This window comes from Hyperolius riggenbachi, chromosome 6 (genome assembly GCF_040937935.1).
Source record: "Hyperolius riggenbachi isolate aHypRig1 chromosome 6, aHypRig1.pri, whole genome shotgun sequence".
Classification (NCBI taxonomy): domain Eukaryota; kingdom Metazoa; phylum Chordata; class Amphibia; order Anura; family Hyperoliidae; genus Hyperolius; species Hyperolius riggenbachi.
In genome coordinates, this window is record NC_090651.1 from 226,667,803 (window position 1) to 226,692,316 (window position 24,514).

The window sequence follows — 24,514 nt, forward strand, 5'->3', positions numbered from 1 at the left end:
AAAATAGCAACTCCTGACCTTACATCTGAACTGGAGCAAATCTCTACAACCATGTTCTAAAATCAAATGAAAACTTTTCCAGAAACCTTCTATTAGGGTATAAATATGTAGATGGACCTCTGACAGTATTTATACCCTATGGGCCTTCTCTCCTATCAGTATGCATTGTGCCAGTTCTGTAAAGCTACATTCACACATTTGATTATCTGAAACAATCATTCTTCATTGCGTCAGATGAAAATCTAAACCTTAAGCTGGTCCTACATGCTTCAATTGCCACCCAATGTGCCACACCTCTGATCTTAATCTGCACAAAGAACTTCAATAGATTTCACTATGAAATTTGTTAAAAATTTGAGAAAACACAGTGTCAATCTACCGCCCAACCGACAGAAATTGTGCACCTGGTCTAATCGTAATTTTGATCGATTTTTGCAGCAAATCATTACATTATAGATTTCTGGCATATTTGAAAAGAAGGATCGAATCTGCCAGCAAAAAACAGAGGGTGTATGGCCACCTGTAGCCTCCTCTTCAGAGTTCTGAATTGCTTATTCCAAACTATAATTGCTCCCTTGAGAACTTAAAAATTTCAACAGCAGGGTGCCACTTAAAGAGAACCTGAGCTGAAAATAAAAAGTCAAAATAACCGTACACAGGTCATACTTACCTCCCGTGTAGTCTACTCCTCAATCTCTTTCTCCTCTCCTGCATCCCATTTGTCCACTGTGATCAATGTAATTCTCTGTCCTCCACTTTAAAAATGGACATTACCCCATAACAGCTTCCTGGTCAGCACACTGTTAAACTGTAATATCACCCTATTGAGCCATAGGGAAACATGGACATTACCTTGCACATCAGTTGTAACTGACAGCTTCTGATATATAACTGACAGCAACTGGTATATTTCAGTTCTGACAAAATATTGTCAGAGCTGGAAGGGATCATTGTAAGAAGAAAATGGTGAGCTTCTGAGAGGAACTGACGGTGAGGTTAGTATGTAATATTCATTTGCAACTACATCATGTGTTTATTTTAAATAATTTTACTCAGTTCAGGTTCCCTTTAAGTGGTCCTGTCTAATGCTGGGAATACACGAAGCATTTTTTTGGCAGATAGATGGTTCAATAGATAATTTCTGACATGTCTGATCTTACTTTTGATCGTTTTACCGCTTATATTCTCATAGAAGTGAATGGAAATTGATAAGAAAAGATAAGAGATTCGATCGGGAAATCGAGCAGAAAAACGAAATGAAAATCGATTGAACGGAAAATAGACCAAATAAACGCATCGTGTATTCCCAGCATTACATTTGCTTGCTGTTTTAGCCTAAATAGAAAGCATTAGTAAGACATGATTATGTGATTAGGACTAGCCAGAGACATAGGCCTTGCACACACCCTCAATTTTTATTGGCCAATTATTAACCAATTTCCCCACCTTCATTTAGTATGAGAGTCAACAGATTTTTAATATCATGATCAGATTGTGTAGGTAAACTCTCATACAGTACTACTTGGAGGTGGTAAAAATGGTCAGTAATTGGCCAATCAAAATTGAAGGTGTATACCAGGCTTAAAGGTGGCCATTAACAATTAATGATACAATTTGCAGAACGACTGTTTGTTCAAAAGAACAATCGACTGATTGATCAGTTGTATGATCAATTGGAAGTGATCATTCCGGACCACTAACGGACAAAATTCTCTTAACCAATCCAATCAGATTAATGAAATCAATCTGATTTTCAGATCGATCCTGTCCATCTGACAGGATTGGTTAGGAGACTTTTGTCTGTTAGTGGTCCCGAACGATCGTTTCCGATTAATCATACAAATGATCGGAAATAAACGATTGGTGAATTGTATCGTTAGTGGCTACCTTAAAGAACACATAAAAATAAGAAGTACATTTCTTCCAGAGTAAAATGAGCCATAAATGACTTTTCTCCTATGTTGCTGTCACTTACAGTAGGATAGTAGACAACTGACATTACCGACAGGTTTTGGACTAGTCCATCTCTTCGTGGGGGATTCTCAGCATGGCCTTTATTCTTCATAAAGACAATCCTTGAAAAAGATTTATTCAATGATGCTGGACAGCCTCCCTGCTCTCTGTACACTGTTTTTACATTCACTAAGTGCTTTTAAAATAAAAAACCCTAAGAAACCCCTATGAGAAGATGGACTAACCCAAAACCTGTCGGTAATGTCAGATTTCTACTACTTACTGTAAGTGACAGCAACATAGGACAAAAGTATTTCATGGCTCAGTTTACTCCGGAAGAAACGTACTTCTTATTTGTATGTGTTTACATGTATTTTAAATGATTTTCGCGACAGAGGTCCTTTAATGGTTTATACACGCATCCAATTTTAATTGGTTAATCATTGTCCAATTTTAGCACCTCCGTATTGTATCAGGGCCTACAAATTTTGAATGCTATGCACAGACTGTGTATGTAAGATCTCATACTACAAAGAAGTGGTAAAATTGGCCAATCAAAATTGGATATGTGTACGTACCCTAACACTATATACAGGTCCTTCTAAAAAAAATTAGCATATTGTGATAAAGTTCATTATTTTCTGTAATTTACTGATAAACATTAGACTTTCATATAGTAAATAAGTAGTTCAAGCCTTTTATTGTTTTAATATTGATGATTTTGGCATACAGCTCATGAAAACCCAAAATTCCTATCTCAAAAAATTAGCATATCATGAAAAGGTTCTCTAAACGAGCTATTAACCTAATCATCTGAATCAACTAATTAACTCTAAACACCTGCAAAAGATTCCTCAGGGTTTTAAAAACTCCCAGCCTGGTTCATTACTCAAAACCGCAATCATGGGTAAGACTGCCGACCTGACTGCTGTCCAGAAGGCCATCATTGACACCCTCAAGCAAGAGGGTAAGACACAGAAAGAAATTTCTGAACGAATAGGCTGTTCCCAGAGTGATGTATCAAGGCAGCTCAGTGGGAAGTCTGTGGGAAGGAAAAAGTGTGGCAGAAAACGCTGAACAAGAAGAGGTGACCGGACCCTGAGGAAGATTGTGGAGAAGGACCTATGCCAGACCTTGGGGCACCTGCGGAAGCAGTGGACTGAGTCTGGAGTAGAAACATCCAGAGCCACCGTGTACAGGAGTGTGCAGGAAATGGACTATAGGTGCCGCATTCTCCAGGTCAAGCCACTTTTGAACCAGAAACAGCGGCAGAAGCGCCTGACCTGGGCTACAGAGAAGCAGCACTGGACTGTTGCTCAGTGGTCCAAAGTACTTTTTTCGGATGAAAGCAACTTTTACATGTCATTCGGAAATCAAGGTGCCAGAGTCTGGAGGAAGACTGGGGAGAGGGAAATGCCAAAATTCCTAAAGTCCAGTGTCAAGTACCCACAGTCAGTGATGGTCTGGGGTGCCATGTCAGCTGCTGGTGTTGGTCCACTGTGTCTTATCAAGGGTAGGGTCAATGCAGCTAGCTATCAGGAGATTTTGGAGCACTTCATGCTTCCATCTGCTGAAAAGCTTTATGGAGATGAAGATTTAATTTTTCAGCACGACCTGGCACCTGCTCACTGCCAAAACCACTGGTAAATGGTTTACTGACCATGGTATTACTGTGCTCAATTGGCCTGCCAACTCTCCTGACCTGAACCCAATAGAGAATATGTGGGATATTATGAAGAGAAAGTTGAGAGACGCAAGACCCAACACTCTGGATGAGCTTAAGGCCGCTATCGCAGCATCCTGGGCCTCCATAACACCTGAGCAGTGCCACAGGCTGATTGCCTCCATGCCACGCCGCATTGAAGCAGTCATTTCTGCAAAAGGATTCCCGACCAAGTATTGAGTGCATAACTGAACATAATTATTTGAAAGTTGACTTTTGTTTTAAAAACACTTTTCTTTTATTGGTCGGATGAAATATGCTAATTTTTTGAGATAGAAATGTTGGGTTTTCATGAGCTGTATGCCAAAATCATCAATATTAAAACAACAAAAGGCTTGAACTACGTCAGTTGTGTGTAATGAATCTAAAATATATGAAAGTCTAATGTTTATCAGTACATTACAGAAAATAATGAACTTTATCCCAATATGCTAATTTTTTGAGAAGGACCTGTAGACACTTTAGAGCAGGGGTCTCAAACTCGCGGCCCGCGGACCATTTGCGGCCCTCGGTACAATATTTTGTGGCCCGCGCCAGCAAAAAAGACACGGAAGCGAACTATTTTACCTTATAGTTCGCTTCAATGCGCCCAAATAATCCGCCGCATCCCCGCCGCTAAACGAGGGCTGCAGAGCCACCAAATCCCCCGGGCAAACATCCACGACTGCGCTGAGGGGCAGAGCTTCCAGCTGTAGCTCTGCCCCTCCTGACGTCAATCACCGCACGGATCGCCGCCTCTCCCCGCCCCTCTCTGTGAAGGAAGAGTGAGAGGGGCAGGCAGAGGCGGCGATGCGCCGCGATTGACGTTAGGAGGGGCAGAGCTGAGGCTGAAAGCTCTGCCCCTTCCAGGAAATGCTGGCGGATTGCCCCCCCCCGGGCGATTTGGGGGCTCTGCAGCCCTCGTTTTGCGGCGGGGACACGGTGGATTACTTGTAATGGGAGCACTGAAGCGAACTATAAGGTAGGACACTTCATGTTCAGAAGAAATGTTTAAAACTGTTAATAATGACATTTGAGGACTTTTTTTGTGAAATCCCTTATGCGGCCCAGCCTCATCCTGACTTTGCCTCCTGCGGCCCCCAGGTAAATTTAGTTTGAGACCTCTGCTTTAGAGTATCCTCAGCCAAAATGATTATACCTGATCATTCTGAAACTAAAATCTAAAGTGTGTACGTGAGTCCCCCAAAGTTGCTGGCCTCCTCTCTAGTGGTTCTGCAGGATGGAATGCTCTTGCTCAATACCTTTGGTTCATGCAGGAATGTCAATGGAAGTTGCTGAAGCAGGGTGCAGCTTGCACCTTGCTAAGCACTATAAGACAGTCCTTAGCAAGAATGTATGCACAGCTAGCGTTACTAATCTGCCACCCAAAACAAAGCTGTAACAACTGTTTCAGGTTTCAGTACTTCAAGTGTATACATAGCTTATACAATTGATCATATTTGTTATTGTATATGTATATAGTGCTTTACAGATTCCATAGTCAGGTTTGACTAAATTTACTGTGCACATTGCATGAAGCAAAAGTTATGTGTGTGAACTGCAATGGACACTGCACATATTAAACCATACATGTTAATTCAAAGCCTGCAAGCAGCAAAGATGTGAACAGGCCCAGGGCAGTTTATAAGCTAATTTGCACCCAGGGCGAGTGTGTAAATATTGCGCACCCCCACCCCCATGGACTTGCGAACCATTACTCTTTAGGGACAGTCACACAGCCACAGGTCACAAGTAAATCTGCCTGATTACTAGTGACCAGCCGCTCATCCAGGAGGAAGGAGGGACCAGGAGAACACACAGGAGAAGAGAGCCCGGAAAGCCAGCTCCTCCATGGGCGCCGCGCACTGACTGCCTGCAGTACCGCTACAGGACATCAGGTGTCATCACGCGGTGGTGACGTGATGACTTGATGTCAGACACAGGCAGCCCAGGAGGAGTCAAGGAAGGTGATTGCGCTGGTAATCTTTTTTCTTCCATTTGGCTGCACTGCGTGTCGCCAGCTCACTAGCAGTCATGCCCTTTTGCACCCACCTCCTTCTTCTACTTGCCGGTCTGCGCCCAGGGCAGTCGCCCTCTTCGCACTGCCCAAGAAACGGCCCTGAACAGGCCCATAGAACTGTGTGGGCAGTGAGAATTATGCTGCAGTGCAACTGATGCAATGTGAAAGGACCCTTAGGGCTCTTTAATACGGGCAGCTGACAGGCGTTGAATTCACCGCCTGAAAGCTGCTCTCCTGCACCGGATGGATGCTTGTTACCAGCACTGGACAGGCCGCTCTCATGGAGTCACATCTTAGTACGGCCGCAGCTGTGCTCAGGCAAGAATCCCACGTGGTGTGTGGGAACCACACTAATGTGAGAAAGCACATGGTTCACACAACTGGCTGCCGACATCTCGGCTTCTCAGCTACTGAGCGGAAAAAGGTTTGGCACTGGTTCCTGGTTGCTCTGTTGCGTTTTAAGCCTCTAGGGGGATATGGATTGTCAAATGACAAGAGTAGCTACACGCAGCGTCTCAGAAATTGGGATCAACTGCGGCACTCAACCAACCACTGGTAAACACACTGAGATGTATGCTTCCATTCATCTCAATGCGGAACGTGGTGGATCCCGGCGCTAAAAGACAACAGCAGCTCTGTCTGAAGCGGTCAAAACATGCGCGCTCACATCTGGAGTGTTTCTATGCAAGAAAACTGCGTACAATTCCCCCTTCCTCGATAAATCTTCTTCATTGGGCTCTATTCACAAAACTCATAAATAACTTATTTATCACCTAAGTGACAAAAAAAAACTTTACAACATTCACAAGAAAAATAATTACTCAAATTAAGTTGTTCCTGATTAAGTTCATTTCAATTTAATTATATTATATCTTTGCTCTTTGGGAGCTTAATGTAACATAGATAAGGTGAAAACAGAGGAAAACAGGTGAAAAAAAAACATTGTGAATCATGCCCATTGTATCAAATGCAGTCCTGCAAAGAGAGCAGTAGCCTCAATCACTCTATAACGTGATACAGTGGCATGTGAAAGTTTGGGCTTCTTAATCGTCATGATTTTCCTGTATAAATTGTTGGTTGTTACCATAAAAATTGTCAGTTAAATATATCATATAAGAAACATACACAGTGAGATTTGAGAAGTACAATGAAGTTTATTGAACTTACAGAAAGTGCGCAATTATTGTTTAAATAAAATTAGGCAGGCGCATAAATGTCTTTTTATTGATTCCAAAACTTTTAGAACTAATTAATGGAACTTAAATTGGCCTGGTAAGCTCAGTGACCCCTGACCTACATACACAGGTGAATCCAATTATGATAAAGAGTATTTAAGGGGGTCAATTGTAAGTTTCCCTCCTCTTTTAATTTTCTCTGAAGAGTAGCAACATGGGGGGGGGGGGGTCTCAAAACAACTCTCAAATGACCTGAAGACAAAGATTGTTCACCATCAAGGTTCAGGGGAAAGATACTGAAAGCTGTTTACACAGTTAGGAACATATTGAGGAAATGGAAGACCACAGGCTCAGTTCGAGTTGAGGTACGAAGTGGCAAACCAAGAAAAATCTTGGATAGACAGAAGCGACAAATGGTAAGAGCAGTCAGAGTCAACCCACAGACTGGTATGACTTCAGATGAATCTTCAGTCTCTGTTGACCTTTCCACGATGGAAGAGGTGTTACCCAGTAGTGGAGTCTAAGTGACCACGGGTCTTCACCCACACCCCTTTGAGGGGAGTGCAGGACCACAACCCCTTGAGGGGGATGCGGAACTTCGCTGCCTAGTGCCCACCAGGTCACTACTGGGATTACCTCAGCAAGTGGTCAGGAGAACAGTGACGCTAATTGTGGAGAAGACTTGGTCAGACGGCATCCAAAGGTCCAGGGACGACGGCAGTCTATGGAGGTCGGGGTCACAAGCCAGGGGTCACAACAGGAAATCAGATCAGAAGTTAGCGCACAGAACAACGGTTCACCAGGTACGGTTAGCCAAGCTGTCAGAACGAGCAGACCTGTGGTTGAGGTCAGTGCTGCTTATATAGTGAGCTTTGGCGCCAAAATTAGCGCGCAACCGATTGCGCATGCGCACGTAACTCTATGTGCACGCGCACAAGACTTTGCGCGTGAAACAGTCTACGCGCACACCGCCGAACCGGAAATGAGCATAACAGACTCAGCCAGCCCCCGTACGTGCGCACAGAGGGACGCGCACGGGAACCACGCCGAACGACACCATGCTGAGTGTGACACAGACCAGCACCAAAGACCTACCACATCATCTTGCTGCAGATGGAGTCACTGTGCATCGTTCAACCATTCGGCGCACTTTACACAAGGAGATGCTGTATGCGAGAGTGATGCAGAGGAAGCCTTTTCACCGCCCATAGCACAAACAGAGCCGCTTCAGGTATGCTAAGGCACATTTGGACAAGCCAGCTTCATTTTGGGATAAGAGGCTGTCAATGATGAAACTAAAATTGAGTTATTTGGGCATAACAAGGGGCGTTATGCATGGAGGAAAAATAACTCAACATTCCAAGAAAAACACCTGCTACCTACAGTAAAATATGGTGGTGGTTCCATTATGCTATGGGGCTGTGTGGCCAGTGCAGGGACTGGAAATCTTGTCAAAGTTGAGGGACGCATGGAATCTACTCTGTATCAGAAGATTCTGGAGACCAAGGTCCAGGAATCAGTGACAAAGCTGAAGCTGCGCCGGGACTGGATCTTTCAACAAGACAACAACCCAAAACACTGCTCAAAATCCACTAAGGCATTCATGCAGAGGAACAAGTACAATGTCCTGGAATGGCCATCTCAGTTCCCAGACCTGAATATAATTGAAAATCTGTGGTGTGAGTTAAAGAGAGCTGTCCATGCTCGGAAGCCATAAGACCTGAATGAACTTTTGGTGGTGCCCAAATTTATGCACCTGCCTAATTTTGTTTAAACAATTATTGCACACTTTCTGTAATCCAATAAACTTAATTGCACTTCCCAAATATCACTGTGTGTGTCTCCTATATGATATATTTAACTGACATTTTTTATTGTAACAACCAACGATTTATACAGGAAAATCATGAAGATTAACAAGGTTGCCCAAACTTTCGCATCCCACTGTATATACAGGATCTTCTCAAAAAATTAGCATATTGTGATAAAGTTCATTATTTTCTGTAATGTACTGATAAACATTAGACTTTCATATATTTTAGATTCATTACACACAACTGAAGTAGTTCAAGCCTTTTTATTGTTTTAATATTGATGGATTTTGGCATACAGCTCATGAAAACCCAAAATTCCTATCTCAAAAAATTAGCATATTTAATCCGACCAATAAAAGAAAAGTGTTTTTGAAACAAAAAAAGTCAACCTTCAAATAATTATGTTCAGTTATGCACTCAATACTTGGTCGGGAATCCTTTAGCAGAAATGGCTGCTTCAATGCGGCGTGGCATGGAGGCAATCAGCCTGTGGCACTGCTCAGGTGTTATGGAGGCCCAGGATGCTGCGATAGCGGCCTTAAGCTCATCCAGAGTGTTGGGTCTTGCGTCTCTCAACTTTCTCTTCACAATATCCCACAGATTCTCTATGGGGTTTAGGTCAGGGGAGTGGGCAGGCCAATTGAGCACAGTAATACCATGGTCAGTAAACCATTTACCAGTGGTTTAGGCACTGTGAGCAGGTGCCAGGTCGTGCTGAAAAATTAAATCATCTCCATAAAGCTTTTCAGCAGATGGAAGCATGAAGTGCTCCAAAATCTCCTGATAGCTAGCTGCATTGACCCTGCCCTTGATAAAACACAATGGACCAACACCAGCAGCTGACATGGCACCCCAGACCATCACTGACTGTGGGTACTTGACACTGGACTTCAGGCATTTTGGCATTTCCCTCTCCCCAGTCTTCCTCCAGACTCTGGCACCTTGATTTCCGAATGACATGTAAAAGTTGCTTTCATCCGAACAAAGTACTTTGGACCACGAGCAACAGTCCAGTGCTGCTTCTCTGTAGCCCAGGTCAGGCGCCTCTGCCCCTGTTTCTGGTTCAAAAGTGGGTTCATGCTTCCATCTGCTGAAAAGCGTTTATGGAGATAAAGATTTCATTTTTCAGCATGACCTGGCACCTGCTCACAGTGCCAAAACCACTGGTAAATGGTTTACTGACCATGGTATTACTGTGCTCAATTGGCCTGCCAACTCTCCTGACCTGAACCCCATAGAGCGGGGATCCCCAACCTGTGGTCCGCGGCCCACTGGTGGTCCGCGGGACGCTCCCAGTTGGGCCGCAGGACTGTCCTCTTCAACCCCCCTCCCGCCGCTGTTATTACCTTAGCAGCGGCCGCTCTCCCCTCTCCAGCGCATGTATTTATTCAAGCAGCGTATCTCCCGGCTGCTCTGTGTGATGCGCAGGAAGAAGGGCTCGGTTACCATAGTAACGGCGATACATATCGCCGCTACAGGAAGCCGTTGCCCTGCTTCCTGTCGCATCACACAGAGCAGCCGGGAGATATGCTGCTTAAATAAATACATGCGCCGAAGAGGGGAGAGTGGCCGCTGTTAAGGTAATAACAGCGGCAGGGACCACCACCTGGCTATACCGGGGCGCTATCCTGGGGCACTATACTGGCTATCCTGGGGCGCTATACTTGCTATCCGGGGGCACTATTCTGGCTATACTGGGGCACTATTCTGGCTATACTGGGGCACTATACTGGCTATACTGGGGCACTATACTGGCTTTACTGGGGCACTATACTGGGGCGCTATACTGGGGCACTATTCTGGCTATACTGGGGCACTATACTGGCTATACTGGGGCACTATACTGGGGTACTGGGGCGCTATACTGGGTTACTATACTGGCTATACTGGGGCACTATACTGGGGTACTGGGGTGCTATACTGGGGCACTATACTGGCTATACTGGGGCACTATACTGGGGCACTATTCTGGCTATACTGGGGTACTATTCTGGCTATACTGGGGTACTATTCTGGCTATACTGGGGTACTATTCTGGCTATACTGGGGTACTATTCTGGCTATACTGGGGTACTATTCTGGCTATACTGGGGCACTATTCTGGCTATACTGGGGCACTATTCTGGCTATACTGGGGCACTATACTGGCTATACTGGGGCACTATACTGGCTATACTGGGGCGCTATACTGGGGCACTATACTGGCTATACTGGGGCACTATTCTGGCTATACTGGGGCACTATTCTGGCTATACTGGGGCACTATACAGGCTATACTGGGGCACTATACAGGCTATACTGGGGCACTATACAGGCTATACTGGGGCAACTAAACTCCCTATACTGGGGCAACTATGCTAGCTATGCCACTGCACCCTCGCCAGCCCCCCCCCATAACCCACTCCACTGTCCACTAGGACGCGCACCCATCGTCCACTCCCCCCGCGGCGGTCCCTGGAAAAAAATTTGGTCAGAAAGTTGTTCCCCGGGCCGGGAAAGGTTGGGGACTCCTGCCATAGAGAATCTGTGGGATATTGTGAAGAGGAGGTTGAGAGACGCAAGACCCAACACTCTGGATGAGCTTAAGGCTGCTATCGAAGCATCCTGGGCCTCCATAACACCTGAGCAGTGCCACGGGCTGATTGCCTCCATGCCACGCCGCATTGAAGCAGCCATTTCTGCTAAAGGATTCCCGACCAAGTATTGAGTGCATAACTGAACATAATTATTTGAAGGTTGACTTTTTTTGTTTCAAAAACACTTTTCTTTTATTGGTCGGAGGAAATATGCAAATTTTTTTAGATAGGAATTTTGGGTTTTAATGAGCTGTATGCCAAAATCATCAATATTAAAACAATAAAAAGGCTTGAACTACTTTAGTTGTGTTTAATGAATCTAAAATATATGAAAGTCTAATGTTTATCAGTACATTACAGGAAATAAAATAACTTTATCACAATATGCTAATTTTTTGAGAAGATCCTGTATACCCTGTCACAACTGCACTGGTAGTATCACAAGTATGTATCACGTCTTGTCACTCCAGTACTGGGACAAGCTCCATTCATAACTGTATCACATTCTAATCCTACAGTGACTCTAGCTACCTCAAGCATATCTACCCTTGTACTCCTGTACTTAGGAGTACCCATTGTCATTGGGGATAAGAGTACCTCTATTCTCACAAGAATTTCTGGAATGTTCTGCCCACCTTCCATTCACAGCCATGTTATGCCAAGAATTATATAGATGTAATGGTTCCTGCCAAAGGCACAGAAAAGCTGCCTGATGAAGAGACTCACCACAGTATGAGCCCCCTTCCCTCAGTTGATGGGAGGTCAGGGGGTGTTCTCTGCGTCCCTCTCCTCCGCCCAGGTGACAGGGAAAGATCCTGAAAGACAGGAACACAGCACACAATGCTCTCCCCTGGATACAGCTTGCTGCCTAGTGACACAGGCCGCTATCTTCTCACCCACATCTCCATAACCACCGCTGACAACAACCGGGACCACAAAGCACTCTGGGAGATGTAGTACGGAGAAAAGAAACTAAGATGCCACTGCGCATGTGAACATGTCCCTGACAGCAGCGCATAGATGGGCTGGACACACTGAGCTAATTGGTGTGTAGAGGGCATTGAAGTGCGCATGCGTCTTCAGGGGTAGTAGGCGTCAGAGTGTACAGTGCTCATGCGCCTTAGGTACTTTTCTGGATACAATGTAACAGAGCTATGACAGCCCAGTATGGGCAGCAATACCTCTGCCCAGAAGCACATGAAAATATTTAAAATAAGAACGGTGAGCAGCGAGAATAAATATGGGATAGCCTGCAGGAATCTGAAGGAGCTAAAGGAGAAGGGCTGTAGGAAGTTCCAGGTACTGAATATGGTTTGGATTAGTAGTGATTAGAATTGTGCAAATGCCTTATTATTATTTATATGCTTGATCATTGGCCCAGATCTACCAATACAGTTGTGGCTGGTTGATAAAAGCAACATTTTGGATGGGTTGTTCTAGTCAATTGCTGCCTACAATGTCAGCTTCCTCTATGTGAAACTAGTTGTGAAACACCAAAATTGCACTGCAGAACCCTTGCTCCTGGCCTTTAGGCACAGCTTGCTTTGCCTACCGCGTCCGCTCATGCAACTTTACTAAACCTATTTGGTTGGTGGCCTGGATGGTGTTGGTAGCAGTATAGAGGGGTAGCACAGAACACATTACATGTTTAATCTTGTTAAACGCTGTATAGATAGTTTGTGCTCATGTTTGAGTTGCTGTGCTGGTGACCGTGCGGTTTATGGAAAAGGACTGCACCTCTGTTGCTCCCTGTGGTTGCGCTGACCCTATTTATCTACAGAGAATAGGACAGCACTAGCGGTGTAGTACAGTAAAGTCCCAGTTATCCAGAACTCAGGCAACTGGAAGTCTCAACTAACTGGCATGCCTGAATAGGATAACAAGGCTCAGCTTTTTTTTTTGGGGGGGGGGGGGGGGGGGGGGTTGGAGCAGCAGGAACTACTCTCTGACATCCTGCCGCCGTCTTCTACACATTCTGCGGCTTTCCAGGCATCCATAAATGGCTCCTGGCGTGACGCATTACCCGATGTGGGCCAGGTCACACGTCGGGAGCCGTTAAGAGGATGCCGGAAAACCACTGGGCTCTGCAGAAGGCATAGAAGACAGTGGCTGGATGTCAGAGAATAGTTCCTAATTTAACGCCAGTTCAAGCAACCGGCAAGCACATGTATCTGGCATCAGGCAATCCCTGCCCTGTCAAGGATACTGCAGGTCTTGCTGTAATAGGGGAGGTGGAGGTTGCGACTGCACTGGTGGGCTATTAGACCAAAGAAGCCCAGAGGTAGTACGGTTGAGGTGAGCCAGAGATAAATTCTTTATGGAACAGTTCTCTAATCACAGTAATGTCTACAACTTGAAGCATTTTAATTAACTGAATAGTGTGGTGGTTTTATTACTACAACCTATCTGAAAGCTAGCAGGTTGAGACGGTGCTGTCGACCCACATTACTAGAATTTCCCTATAGACTTTCTCACTGGCTAATTTCAAACATACTAGCACCAGGGGCCTGGTTCTTCATTGGTGCTGTGCTGGATATAATCACAGCACCAATGATTATAACCAGCACAGGCATAAGTGTGCCCATCAGATTGTGCTGTCTATACACTGCCTCATGTCCTCAAGCACACACTAAAGGTGCCCATACATCTAGCGATGTATGGGCAGATTAGCTGAGAGACAGATCTCTCATGGATTGAATCTGATCAGAGAGAGATCTGTTCGCTACCCAAACAGCGCAGGCTGATTCCTTGTTAATTTCAGCATGAAATGTCTCGGGAATTGGCCTTGTGATGCCTCCCAGTAGCTCCCCAAATGTTAATGTGCACAAGCATTGTAATCTTATCTGCTCCAGCTGCAGTGACTCCTGGGGCCATATGCAATTAACCTTTTCTCCTGACTTTTCTCCTAGGAGATCATTTTTTATCTTCATTTTAAAATAACTTTATAACATACTGCAACTGAAAAAGTACCAAAAAGTAGGTGGAAAAAGTACTGTCAAAATTGCTTGCTTGGTAGGTTGAAAGGCATTTTATTGACAAGGACTGAAAATATCACCTAGGAGAAATTGAAGGAGAAAAAGTTAATTGCATATGGGCCCTGGTCTCCTCCGCTGTCTCCCCCCAGCACCACCACGAGGTGGTGCATATACCATGTGGCACGTGTAACGTCACGCACACACACACCTGGTGGTGCTTGCGGGAGACAGAAGAAGACCGGTAATCGTGGCAGCTGAAGCAGGTGAGAATACAATGCACAGGCACCAGGGAGGACATTAACATTTTGGGGACAAGCACCTGGGGGTCCATTGTGTTAGTTGGTCATTGCGACATTGTATGCTGTTACTGCTGCTTTCAAAGCGGCAAATTTAAACGGGAATGACGGGGCTGGAAAAAGGGGAACTAGAGAGGACGGGGAAGCTCTATAGGATCCAGAGTCTTCCCTGTCCATAGGTAAGTATCTGCCTTTTTGATTTTAACTCACTTTAGATTTACTTTAAGCTGGACACTTGTAGTATCTTAATTGTGCTGTTACATCTATGAAATATAAAACCAACGTTTGCATTCTTAAAACAGAAGGTATTTGTGATTATTCAGATTGGCGTAGGGATATCAGGGGGCCAAACTAGAGAAATTAAACTCAGGTTTTGCTGATTGCCCCTAGGTATAGTGAGCCTATTATATTTTGCCAAATATTTGCAAACGATTGGCTGTTAGTGCCGCTGGCATAGGCTGCTAATTAGTGGTTGTTGTAGACAAGCTAGCAGTTGCTAATGAAACTGAAATGTATTTTGTTTTCCAAAATTATATTTTTGATAAATATTAATCAGTATATGAAGTAGTTATTAACATTTCTCACCGTGCTTACTTCTGAATGTCCCCCTTAAAGGGACTCTGAAACAAAATTTTCAGCCTTATTTCTTCTATCCTATAAGTTCCTATACCTGTTCTAATGTGGTCTGTCTCACTGCAGCCTTTCCTAGTTACACAGTTGCTGTATTATCTCTGTTATAAAATCTAATCTTCTTTCCTTTGTCGGCTCAGGCTGGAATGTGCTGCTCTGCTTGTCATAGGAAGAAGCTATGCACACCCTCTCCACACCCCCTCCAGGCTCTGTATGAGTCACAGACTGAGCTTCTCTCAGCCTATCACATGCTGGTTAGCAGCCATGTCTTTTGTTTGTAAACACTGCCTAAAACTGGCAATTACAAGCCAGGATTGCAGCAGGGAGTGGCAGAAACAGCACAGAGGGGCTCAGGAGAACATAATGAATTGAATGGTATGCTTTTTATTGTAAGAATTTTAGAGTACAGATTCTCATTAAGGTATATTTATAAAACTAACCATAGCATTTTGTTCTCCTTGCAGTTGCCTTCTGGCAGTACCCGTGTGTGTCTGTATGAAGATGGCACAGAGATTAGTGATGACTACCTGAGAAATCTCGCTGATAACACTGAACTTGTTCTACTGACCGTTAACGAGACATGGCATGGGTGTAAGTCGCCCCCCCCCTCTCTTCCCCTATATTTGTTGTTTGTTAAATCTGCCATCTGAATTTCTTCATTTAGGTTAAGTTTCCAGTCGGTTCAGTTTCAGTGACGGGCTATGTCTGACATTGGAGCTTTTCCCTTCAGAGAAATATGGCTACCACTAGAGGCACCCTCGCTGGATCTAGTCCGGCATGGAGTCAGCCTGTTTAGATCAAAGTGTTGGGCTGAGTTCGACACTTTGATCACTGTCGACCTCGTGCTCTGCCGCTGCGCAACATAATTTAACCACTTCCTGCCCCACGACGTAAAAATAAGTCACTGCTCTCTCCTCCCTACAAAACCTAGATAAAACTGTTTATTTATCTCTGAGCTGATAAAAATGCTATAGAGTTGAAAAGGAATGAGAGCAAACCACTTTCCTCCCACCAGGGAATTCAGTAGCAGGGCTAATAAGTAAACAAGTATAAAATGAACATCCCAGAAGAAGACATGTAACAATTGCGTAGTGTAAGCAATGTGTTACTAATACATTATGAAAACAAATGAACTGTTTAAATAGGAGAGATAGACAAATAAAATGTGTGGTTTAATGTACAATAGAACTGTTTCCATTATAGCTATAATTAATGAAAGTGGATACATTGTTTGTTTTTTCACTTTTTCTTTATCTTCCTTTTAAAATTCATAGAAAATAAGGTAATAACTAAAATATCAGCCACAAAAAGCCTAATTTGTCCTGAAAAAACAATATATAGATAATTTAGTTGTGATAATTATTGATAAAGTTATTGCCAAAGTAATCAGAGCTGAGCTGAACTATGATAACGACCAAGGTAGAGAAGTAGTTAAACATTAAGCAAGCACATTTGAGCTGGCTGCGCCACTGGCGGATCCAGCCCGGCTACTCAGATGTGGTGGATGAAGTCCAACACTTTGATCTCCTTTGGCACCACACTGTGCCTCATAATTTCATAATTACACTGACGATTCTGCAAAGTGCGGCAGTGCTACAGGGTAGGTGTTTGCCCCACCCCCACTGAGTGACGGGTCACCTCCTTGCACTAGTGCAAAGAGGTAGAGACCTCAGAGGCACGCCGGCACAGCAGAAAAAAAAAGTAAGTGCTAGGGAGGATGTGATCGAAGAATTGGGTTGGAGAGGGTTAAAGGGGCTCTAAAATGTGAGTTACAATACTTATGCTGTGTGGCTTATATCAGTGTACAGCATAACGTGTAATCCAGAGTGGTGCCCTGCATTATATCGCACAGTCCCGAATAACTTGTGTAAACGTACAGATGCCATCAAAATTGACTAGGCTGTGAATTTATGAATGTTATATTACATATGTATTACACAATGCTAACGAGGCAAACATAGGTGGTGGAGTCCGCTCAACTGTCCACCAGCAGGGTCAGAGCAGGAACGAGGCAACTTAACCTCAATTGTAGAGTGTCCAAAAAGAAGTGATGTTCCGCTCAATGATCCAGCAAAGTAGAAATCTTTATTATAGCACTTCGTGTTTTACTGCTATAATAAAGATTTCTACTTTGCTGGATCATTGAGCGGAACATCACTTCTTTTTGGACACTCTACAATGCTAACGAGGCCTTGTGATCCTAAAATTATATTCCCTGCTCTGTTGAGCCAATTATAAATTCAGAAAAACAAAACAAAAACATTTAGGGCTATTTGTTAACCAAACAAACTGTTGTTAAGGTGACAACGTGAAATTCAAACTTCAGTGAAATTTTGAAAATCATAGCTGGTTGAAAATTGGAATGGAAAGCTCATTCTAATAATAATTCTAATTTAATTTTCCAAAATCTGACGATGTATATTTTAATCATATATGTGTACAGCTGCGGGGTAGTACTTTATACAAATAACGTGTCATTGCCTTTTTACAATCAGTTGTTACAGACATCGATAAATTGCTGAATGCCTTTTACAAGAGACCGACAGATGTCACTGAAGCTGCACGGAGGCTGCTGTCGGATGATCAGGCTCCCAAGACACAGAAGTTGCTGGTTGACTTCATTCTCAACCTGAATGACAACATCTCGGCTGAAAGTCGGGAGGAAGACAAACTCTGGTTTGAAGGTTAGTTGGAGCATGATATATGCTGAATAATGGAATAAGCTTTTTATTATGTATAGAATAAAACACAGAATATGTTTTTACAAACAAAGAAACTTAAATTGCTCCTTTGAAATTCATAAAATACAACTCCAGCCACAAATGTTTTTCTCGTCTTGTGTGTAAGTGTTAATTTACTGAGATTGGAGATCCTATCTGGTCCAGCAAACCTGGGCTGAAGTCTTTTAAGAACAGTCTGTTGACTTACAAAACTCGGCAACCCTCACCTGTATCATATCAGATCACTGTGTGGATTGTGAAAAGTCTAGTAAGATAATTCATGTGCAGAAATATATAAATATATCATAAAGTTTTCACTGCAGGTGTTGTTCATAACTGCATTGTCTCCAAGATGATCCGGCACAGCTCTTTTACCAAAATTGCTTTATTGGATCTTACAAAACAGACATAAAAGCTGCCGAGTGGCATTTATGTTCATAAGTGCATGACTTTTACTCACCAGTCCTCACTAACATCTGATCTGTCTCAGGAGACTGGTTTCAAACTTTTGTGACCAGATGAGGGACAATGTCTAATAAGCCTCATCCAGGCATATGAGAGAGATTGATTACTACAACTGTCAGTTTTGATGCTTTATCTAGTAATGATTTCTGAATATTTTTAACTGGGATCTGCCTGCCTGCTTCCCACTCCGAATGGGGTTGTTCATTTCAATTAATTTCTCTCCTGCTCCCTAATATGCTAGTCTGAGTGTTGGTTATCAACTTGGTCTCCCCCTATGCTCCACCCACTTTTACGAGTAATGCCATGGCCACTCTTACTTGTCTTCAATCTCTCACTTCTCGTCATGCCTATATCCTGGTGTGTTGATTGCTGCATTTTTCTCATTATTAAGCAATATATGTATACTGTTCTGTTATTATGTGTTTGAATTTAAAAAAATTATGACGTTGTCTATTTGCACATCCATTGCCTTTGATATGATGTTGTTACCGTTTTCTATTTATGCTTCAATAAACTTTTTCTTTGTTGAATGTTTTCTGAATATTGCTTATGTACATGTGTGTGTCCCTTTTAATACAGTTGTGATAAAGAAATCTCTAACATTTCAAACCAAAGTCCCCAGACTTGCTAACTAGGACTTGCTAGGACTTCTTGTTTTTTGTGGAGCTATATCTTTACTCCACTGCAGCAAAACTAGACCTTTTTTTGTACATGAAAAGTTTGCCAGTCCAGCAGGTGGCACAGGACACATAATAATCACAGTTTTGTTTCTTTTTTTTGTGCTAAACCTAGTTAATAAAATAAAAAAAATTAAAAAATATTCCTTTTTAAGATGTTACATTTTGGTGTTTTCTTGTGTCATCTAGGCCTGGAACCTCGGTATAAGAACAAGTCCAGTTACATGAGATACAGCTGTGAAAGCAGGATTCGCAGTTACTTGAAGGAGGTAAAGTCTGTATTACTGTAAAACAAGGCTGAACACAGTTCTGTAGTCTAGTAGCCACAGAGCTCTAAAAATTATAGCTGGCTCCCAACTTTTTGCTGTTTCCTGAATTGACTATTAATTATCTCAGTCCTGGGTTCCATTACAGTACAGTATGTAGCTGATAGTGTCCTCCCTGTCCTGATAGGGAATCAAAACTCAGGACACTAGAGCTTCAAGGTGGCAGTGCTAAACACCTATTCAGGCCACCTATTGGCTGCAGAAGTAGTTTCAGTTGTCTGTATAAGATAATGTGTTGAGCAGAATACAGTGTTTACATGTTGCATCCTTGCCACACAATACTAATTTTACCAGGAAGAGAGAAACTGCTTGGCACTACTCAATAGTGTTTATTGCTAACAATTGCAGACTATATCACTCCATGGCAAACATGAACATGTGCATAAAGGGTGATACGTATCAGGGCCGGCCTTTGCTATGAGTGACCTGTGCGGTCGCTCAGGGCGCCATGCTCTTAAGGGCGCATGCGCCCTTTCGCCCCTTGCCACCCCGCTGTCTCCCTGTGTCCTCTCCGTCTATATTTAGAGCAGGACTACAAGAAAATGGCCGCCGATGTCCACAAATGCAGACAACGCCGGCCATTTTCTTGTAGCCTGCTTTAACTACAGATGGAGCGGAGGCGGGGAGAGAAGAGTGACGTCGGCGCTGAAGCTGGATGTCAGGTGAGTCAGTCTCTGCCCGGCCCACTGCTACATAAAGGGGGGGGGGGGTTGCCTGGGGCAAACTACCTACACTGGGGGCAAACTACCTACACTGGGGGCAAACTACCTACACTGGGGGCAAACTACCTTCACTGGGGGCATACTGGTGGCAAACTACCTACACTGGGGGCAAACTGCCTACACTGGGGGCAAACTACCTACACTGGGGGGCAAACTACCTACACTGGGGGCATACTGGGGGCAAACTACCTACACTGGGGGGCAAACTACCTACACTGGGGGGCAAACTACCTACACTGGGGGCATACTGGGGCATACTACCTACACTAGGGGCATACTACCTACACTGGGCGCATACTGGGGCATACTACCTACACTGGGGGCATACTACCTACATTGGGGGCATACTGGGGCAAACTACCTACACTGGGGGCATACTACCTATACTGGGGCATACTACCTACACTGGGGGCAACCATGCTACTACACTGGGGGAAACTGTACTAGCTACACTGAGGGAAGCTATGCTACCTATATGGGGCAACTATACTACCTACACTGGGGGCAACTATGCTATCTATATGGGGACAACTATGCTACTTATGGGGGGGGGGGGGGGAATCCGGTTTTGCTCAGGGCGCTGTGAAACCTAAGGCCGACCCTGATACGTATAGTGGCAGACAAAAAGGGGTGTAGTGGGGGGTGCCGCTGGGTTTTAGCCAGAAAGGAGGAGCCAGACTGAATCATAGCACATAATGATTATGAGGGATTTCAGAAGCCCATGAATGTCATTATAGTGACAGAATAATTACATTTTAAGAAGAAAGTCTATAACTTATAGTAAAAATAAAACAAAAAACCCATAGGTAAGTCAGGAACGGTGCAGAACAACACACTGGTCTTTTTATAGGCACCTCAAGTCACTAAACCGCTCTTCTATCTCAGAACAAAGAGAATCTGTAGCCAGACAATTCACTCATCTGTGAAGTGACATTTCTGCCAAAATACAGGCCGCTCTGCTCATGCCTCCATACTACACAAGCAGTAATACACTCTTTTATAACGATTTTTAATAAATGAATTCATGAGAAATGAATTTAGATTAATTATAAAGGGAATCACACATCCTCTACACACCAGCAATTTAACACATACAACCCATTGCAGGAGGTGGCATGGTGTTGTTTTCATGACACTTTTCTAGCATATTTTGCACCTCGTTAAGTTTTTTTACACTTCAAATATGACTATGTGCATTTTGTTTGTTGCATTAGATATTAAAGTACAAGCTATCGCTCATGAATTTGGGCTGGCTATTAACCATTTATTTCTACTGTCAAGAGCAGGCTGGGACAGGGTAGCATTCATTATTTGTAGGTCCCCTATTTTTGAGAAAACAATACCAATAATAATTATACTGTTCACAGCCTCGTCTTTTCTACCGTATGTTTTTATCCCCCTCTAATCAGTCTTTGTTTACATGAATTGTAGTACAGAATTGTCTTTATTTTAGTGAAGAAAGCCTTTGGTTTAATTTAAAGCTGGATTCCAATTTAAATTTAAATCTGTGTGTTTAAAACACCAAAGTGCAGCATTTATAAAAAGATTTTACAATGGGCAAATACAAGTGGCCGGACCCAACAACTACTAAATACATTACCCGGGCAGCGGTGGGTCTTCAGCTAGTCATGTATAAAGTAATACTGTAATTTCACTTATTCAATTATATTCCATAAAGTTCCTCAATAATAATAATAATTATTATTTAGTATTTATATAGTGCCAACATCTTCCGTAGCAGCGCTGTACAGAGGAGTCTTGTCACATAACTGTCCCTCAGAGGGGCTCACAATCTAATCCCTACCATAGTCGCATGTCTATGTATGTATCATGTAGTGTATGTATTGCAGTCTAGGGCCACTCTTTTAGGGGGAAGACAATTAACTTGTCTGTATGTTTTTGGGATGAGGGAGGAAGCCGGAGTGCCCAGAGGAAAAGAACATACAAACTCTGTGCAGATAGTGCCCTGGCTGGAATTCGATCCGGGGGCCCAACACTACAAGGCGAGAATGTTAACCACTATGCACCGTGCTGCTCTGTAAGTTCCACTGTGTTGATTTCCAACGCACAGTCAGGTGTTGAGGGGGAAAAAAAGTCACGTTTGAAGGTATCACAGGAAAATGTCACTGCTTGCACCTGTTCTTCCATGATGACCCGCACTGTCGGTAGATTCTACGCAAGTACAGGTTGTGTATGAGATGCTGGAAATTCCAGCTTGCATGCAATTCTAATGCAAACTGTGTGCAGCTTGGAAATGAGTCAGAATTGTCAGAAAGTACCTCCGTCTGGCTCAGTCCTGAGCTGCACACAAGCCAGAATTATTAACCTGTTACTGACCACCTCTAGAGACAAGGGGCCATATGCAATAATTTTTCATCTTCATTTTTGAATAACTTTTCAGCACTTTTGCAATGTATAAAGTACCAAAAATAAGTTGAAAAAGTTCTATCAAAATTATTTTGTGTATTGTCTTGCTTGCTGGTGGTTTAAAAAGGCATTTTATTGACAAGTTTGAATATATATCCCCTAAGAGAAAACTCAGGAGAAAAAGTTAATTGCATATACAGTAAGCCTTGGCTAATGTGTGGCCAGAGTTCCTAGACATTCACATCCATGCAAAATCAAACTGACTAAAGAACAGTAGATTAATTGCAATTGATTACACGTGGGTCTGCGGGGAACACAAGCGCTTTCTGCATGCTGTGTGTATTTGCAATTGAACAGAGGCAGTTTTATTTTATTTTTATTTTTTTTTACCATAGCCAGTGATTTTTAAAGAATCGCATGTGTTGTGCAAAAAAAGTAAAGCCGGTTGTATTTTTTTTAAAAATGCGATACACAATCGCAGAGGTTTCCTGAAACCGCAGTAGGCCCATATGAAAGCATTACTTGTGTTTTTGCATGCAATTTCATATTGCGGTAAAATCCCTACGATTAACTGAATCTAATCTAGTACATTGTTTTGAAACAATCAATTTTACACTGAAAAACTAATTTTAGCATCACTCCAGAGACATTAAAAATAAAGGCCCTTGTTCATTTTCTTTTTCTGCTAAGTTTCCTCCTTGGTGATATTTTCAGTCCTTATCAATAAAATGTCATGTAAGCCAGCAGCAAACAAGAAGATACTCAGAATAGTTCTGATGGTACTTTTTCACTTATGTTTTTAGTTATTTTTCAATTGCAGATTGCTGAAAAGTTATTTTAAACAGAAGAGAAAAAATTATTTGAATAGAATCCTAAGTGTCTTAGGGCACACTTAGTACATCTCCATAGACAAGACAATAACCCTTTTTTTTTTGTAGCACTGACTAGTCTGTTCTTCACTTCTAGCTACAGAACTCTACTGCCATTGTGGATCCAGCAGTGAAGGATGAATACAAGGAGCTCATAGAGACTCTGTGCAATGAGTTGAAAGTTGTCAAATACAACGGCCATTACTTTGACAGGACAGAGTGCAAGGACAGCCGCCTTTGTACTGCAGAAGGATGGTTCTCCTGCCAGGTAACACAAGTTAGCTTTATTACAAGCACAGAATTTCTTTTGTGGGATATGAACTTAGGAATAGTGGCATTTAAAAGACAAATGGAGCGAGTGGTATATGGAGGCTGCCATATTTATTTCCTTTTAAACAATACCAGTTGCCTGGCTATCCTGCTGGTTTTAGCTGCAGAAGTGTCTGCATAAAACCAGAAACAAGCATGCAGCTAATCTTGTCAGCACTGACAGACAATAATGTCAGAAACACCTGATCTGCTGCATGCTTGTTCAGGGTCTATGGCTAAGTATTACAGGCAGAGGATCAGCAGGATAGCCAGGCAACTGGTATTGCTTAAAAGGATATAAATATAGCAGCCTCCATATCCTTCTCACTTCAGTTGCCCTTTAAAAAGATTCCCTGAAGCTTACTGGCTTAGACATTGTTTTGTACTTAATACCTGTACTTTTCAAAAAAATGCTGCTTGCTGGCTGTTGAGCTGATCTCATGTCTCTCAGGCGTTTTGAGTCTCTGACCCCAAACAAGCATGTGGATCAGGTGACCAGACTGAAGCCTGACTCCACTGGCTGCATGCTTGCTACAGGTAAGGGACTCACTACTATAGTCAAATCAGCATGGCATCTGGTATTTTTAAAAGGAATACATCATGCCCCATTAAAGCGGATCTGAACCCAGAACTTCCTCTCTGCTCTAAAAGATAAACAGCAGCATAATAACCTTTAAAGAAAAACATTTCTTTGTTACAGCTGATACAAATCCTGCAATAAATCTGTGGTGTGTCTACTTCCTGCTTTCGTGGTAGCAGACATAGGGTTAACATCCTGTGTTTACAAAGTAGCTGTTCTGCCAAGGCAGCCAGCTGACACAGCTGAGAGATCATATTACAGTTGAGATTAGTCACCGATGAGGGGACATTAGACAGCCTAAACTTTCTATATACATACAGGGTGCATTTCTTTCTGTT

At 43.1% G+C, this 24,514-nt stretch overlaps 2 protein-coding genes across 3 annotated transcripts in view; one reads left to right on the forward strand and one right to left on the reverse strand.

Annotated features, from left to right (window-relative positions):
• The window catches only part of CEP104 (centrosomal protein 104), a 152,724-nt gene extending 140,483 nt beyond the window's left edge, over positions 1-12,241 (reverse strand). For both annotated transcript variants that reach the window (XM_068240489.1, XM_068240488.1), the window contains exon 1: positions 11,967-12,241. The gene's annotated coding sequence lies outside the window, so the exon portion shown is untranslated. The remainder of the gene's footprint in view (positions 1-11,966) is intronic.
• Positions 12,242-12,313: 72 nt separating this feature from the next.
• Positions 12,314-24,514, forward strand: part of DFFB (DNA fragmentation factor subunit beta) — a 32,318-nt gene continuing 20,117 nt past the window's right edge. Inside the window, exons 1-5 of the mRNA XM_068240490.1 lie at positions 12,314-12,539; positions 15,606-15,732; positions 17,637-17,825; positions 19,193-19,272; positions 23,385-23,555. Of these exons, the coding sequence (XP_068096591.1) occupies positions 12,408-12,539; positions 15,606-15,732; positions 17,637-17,825; positions 19,193-19,272; positions 23,385-23,555 (699 nt within the window). The 5' untranslated portion in view covers positions 12,314-12,407. The remainder of the gene's footprint in view (positions 12,540-15,605; positions 15,733-17,636; positions 17,826-19,192; positions 19,273-23,384; positions 23,556-24,514) is intronic.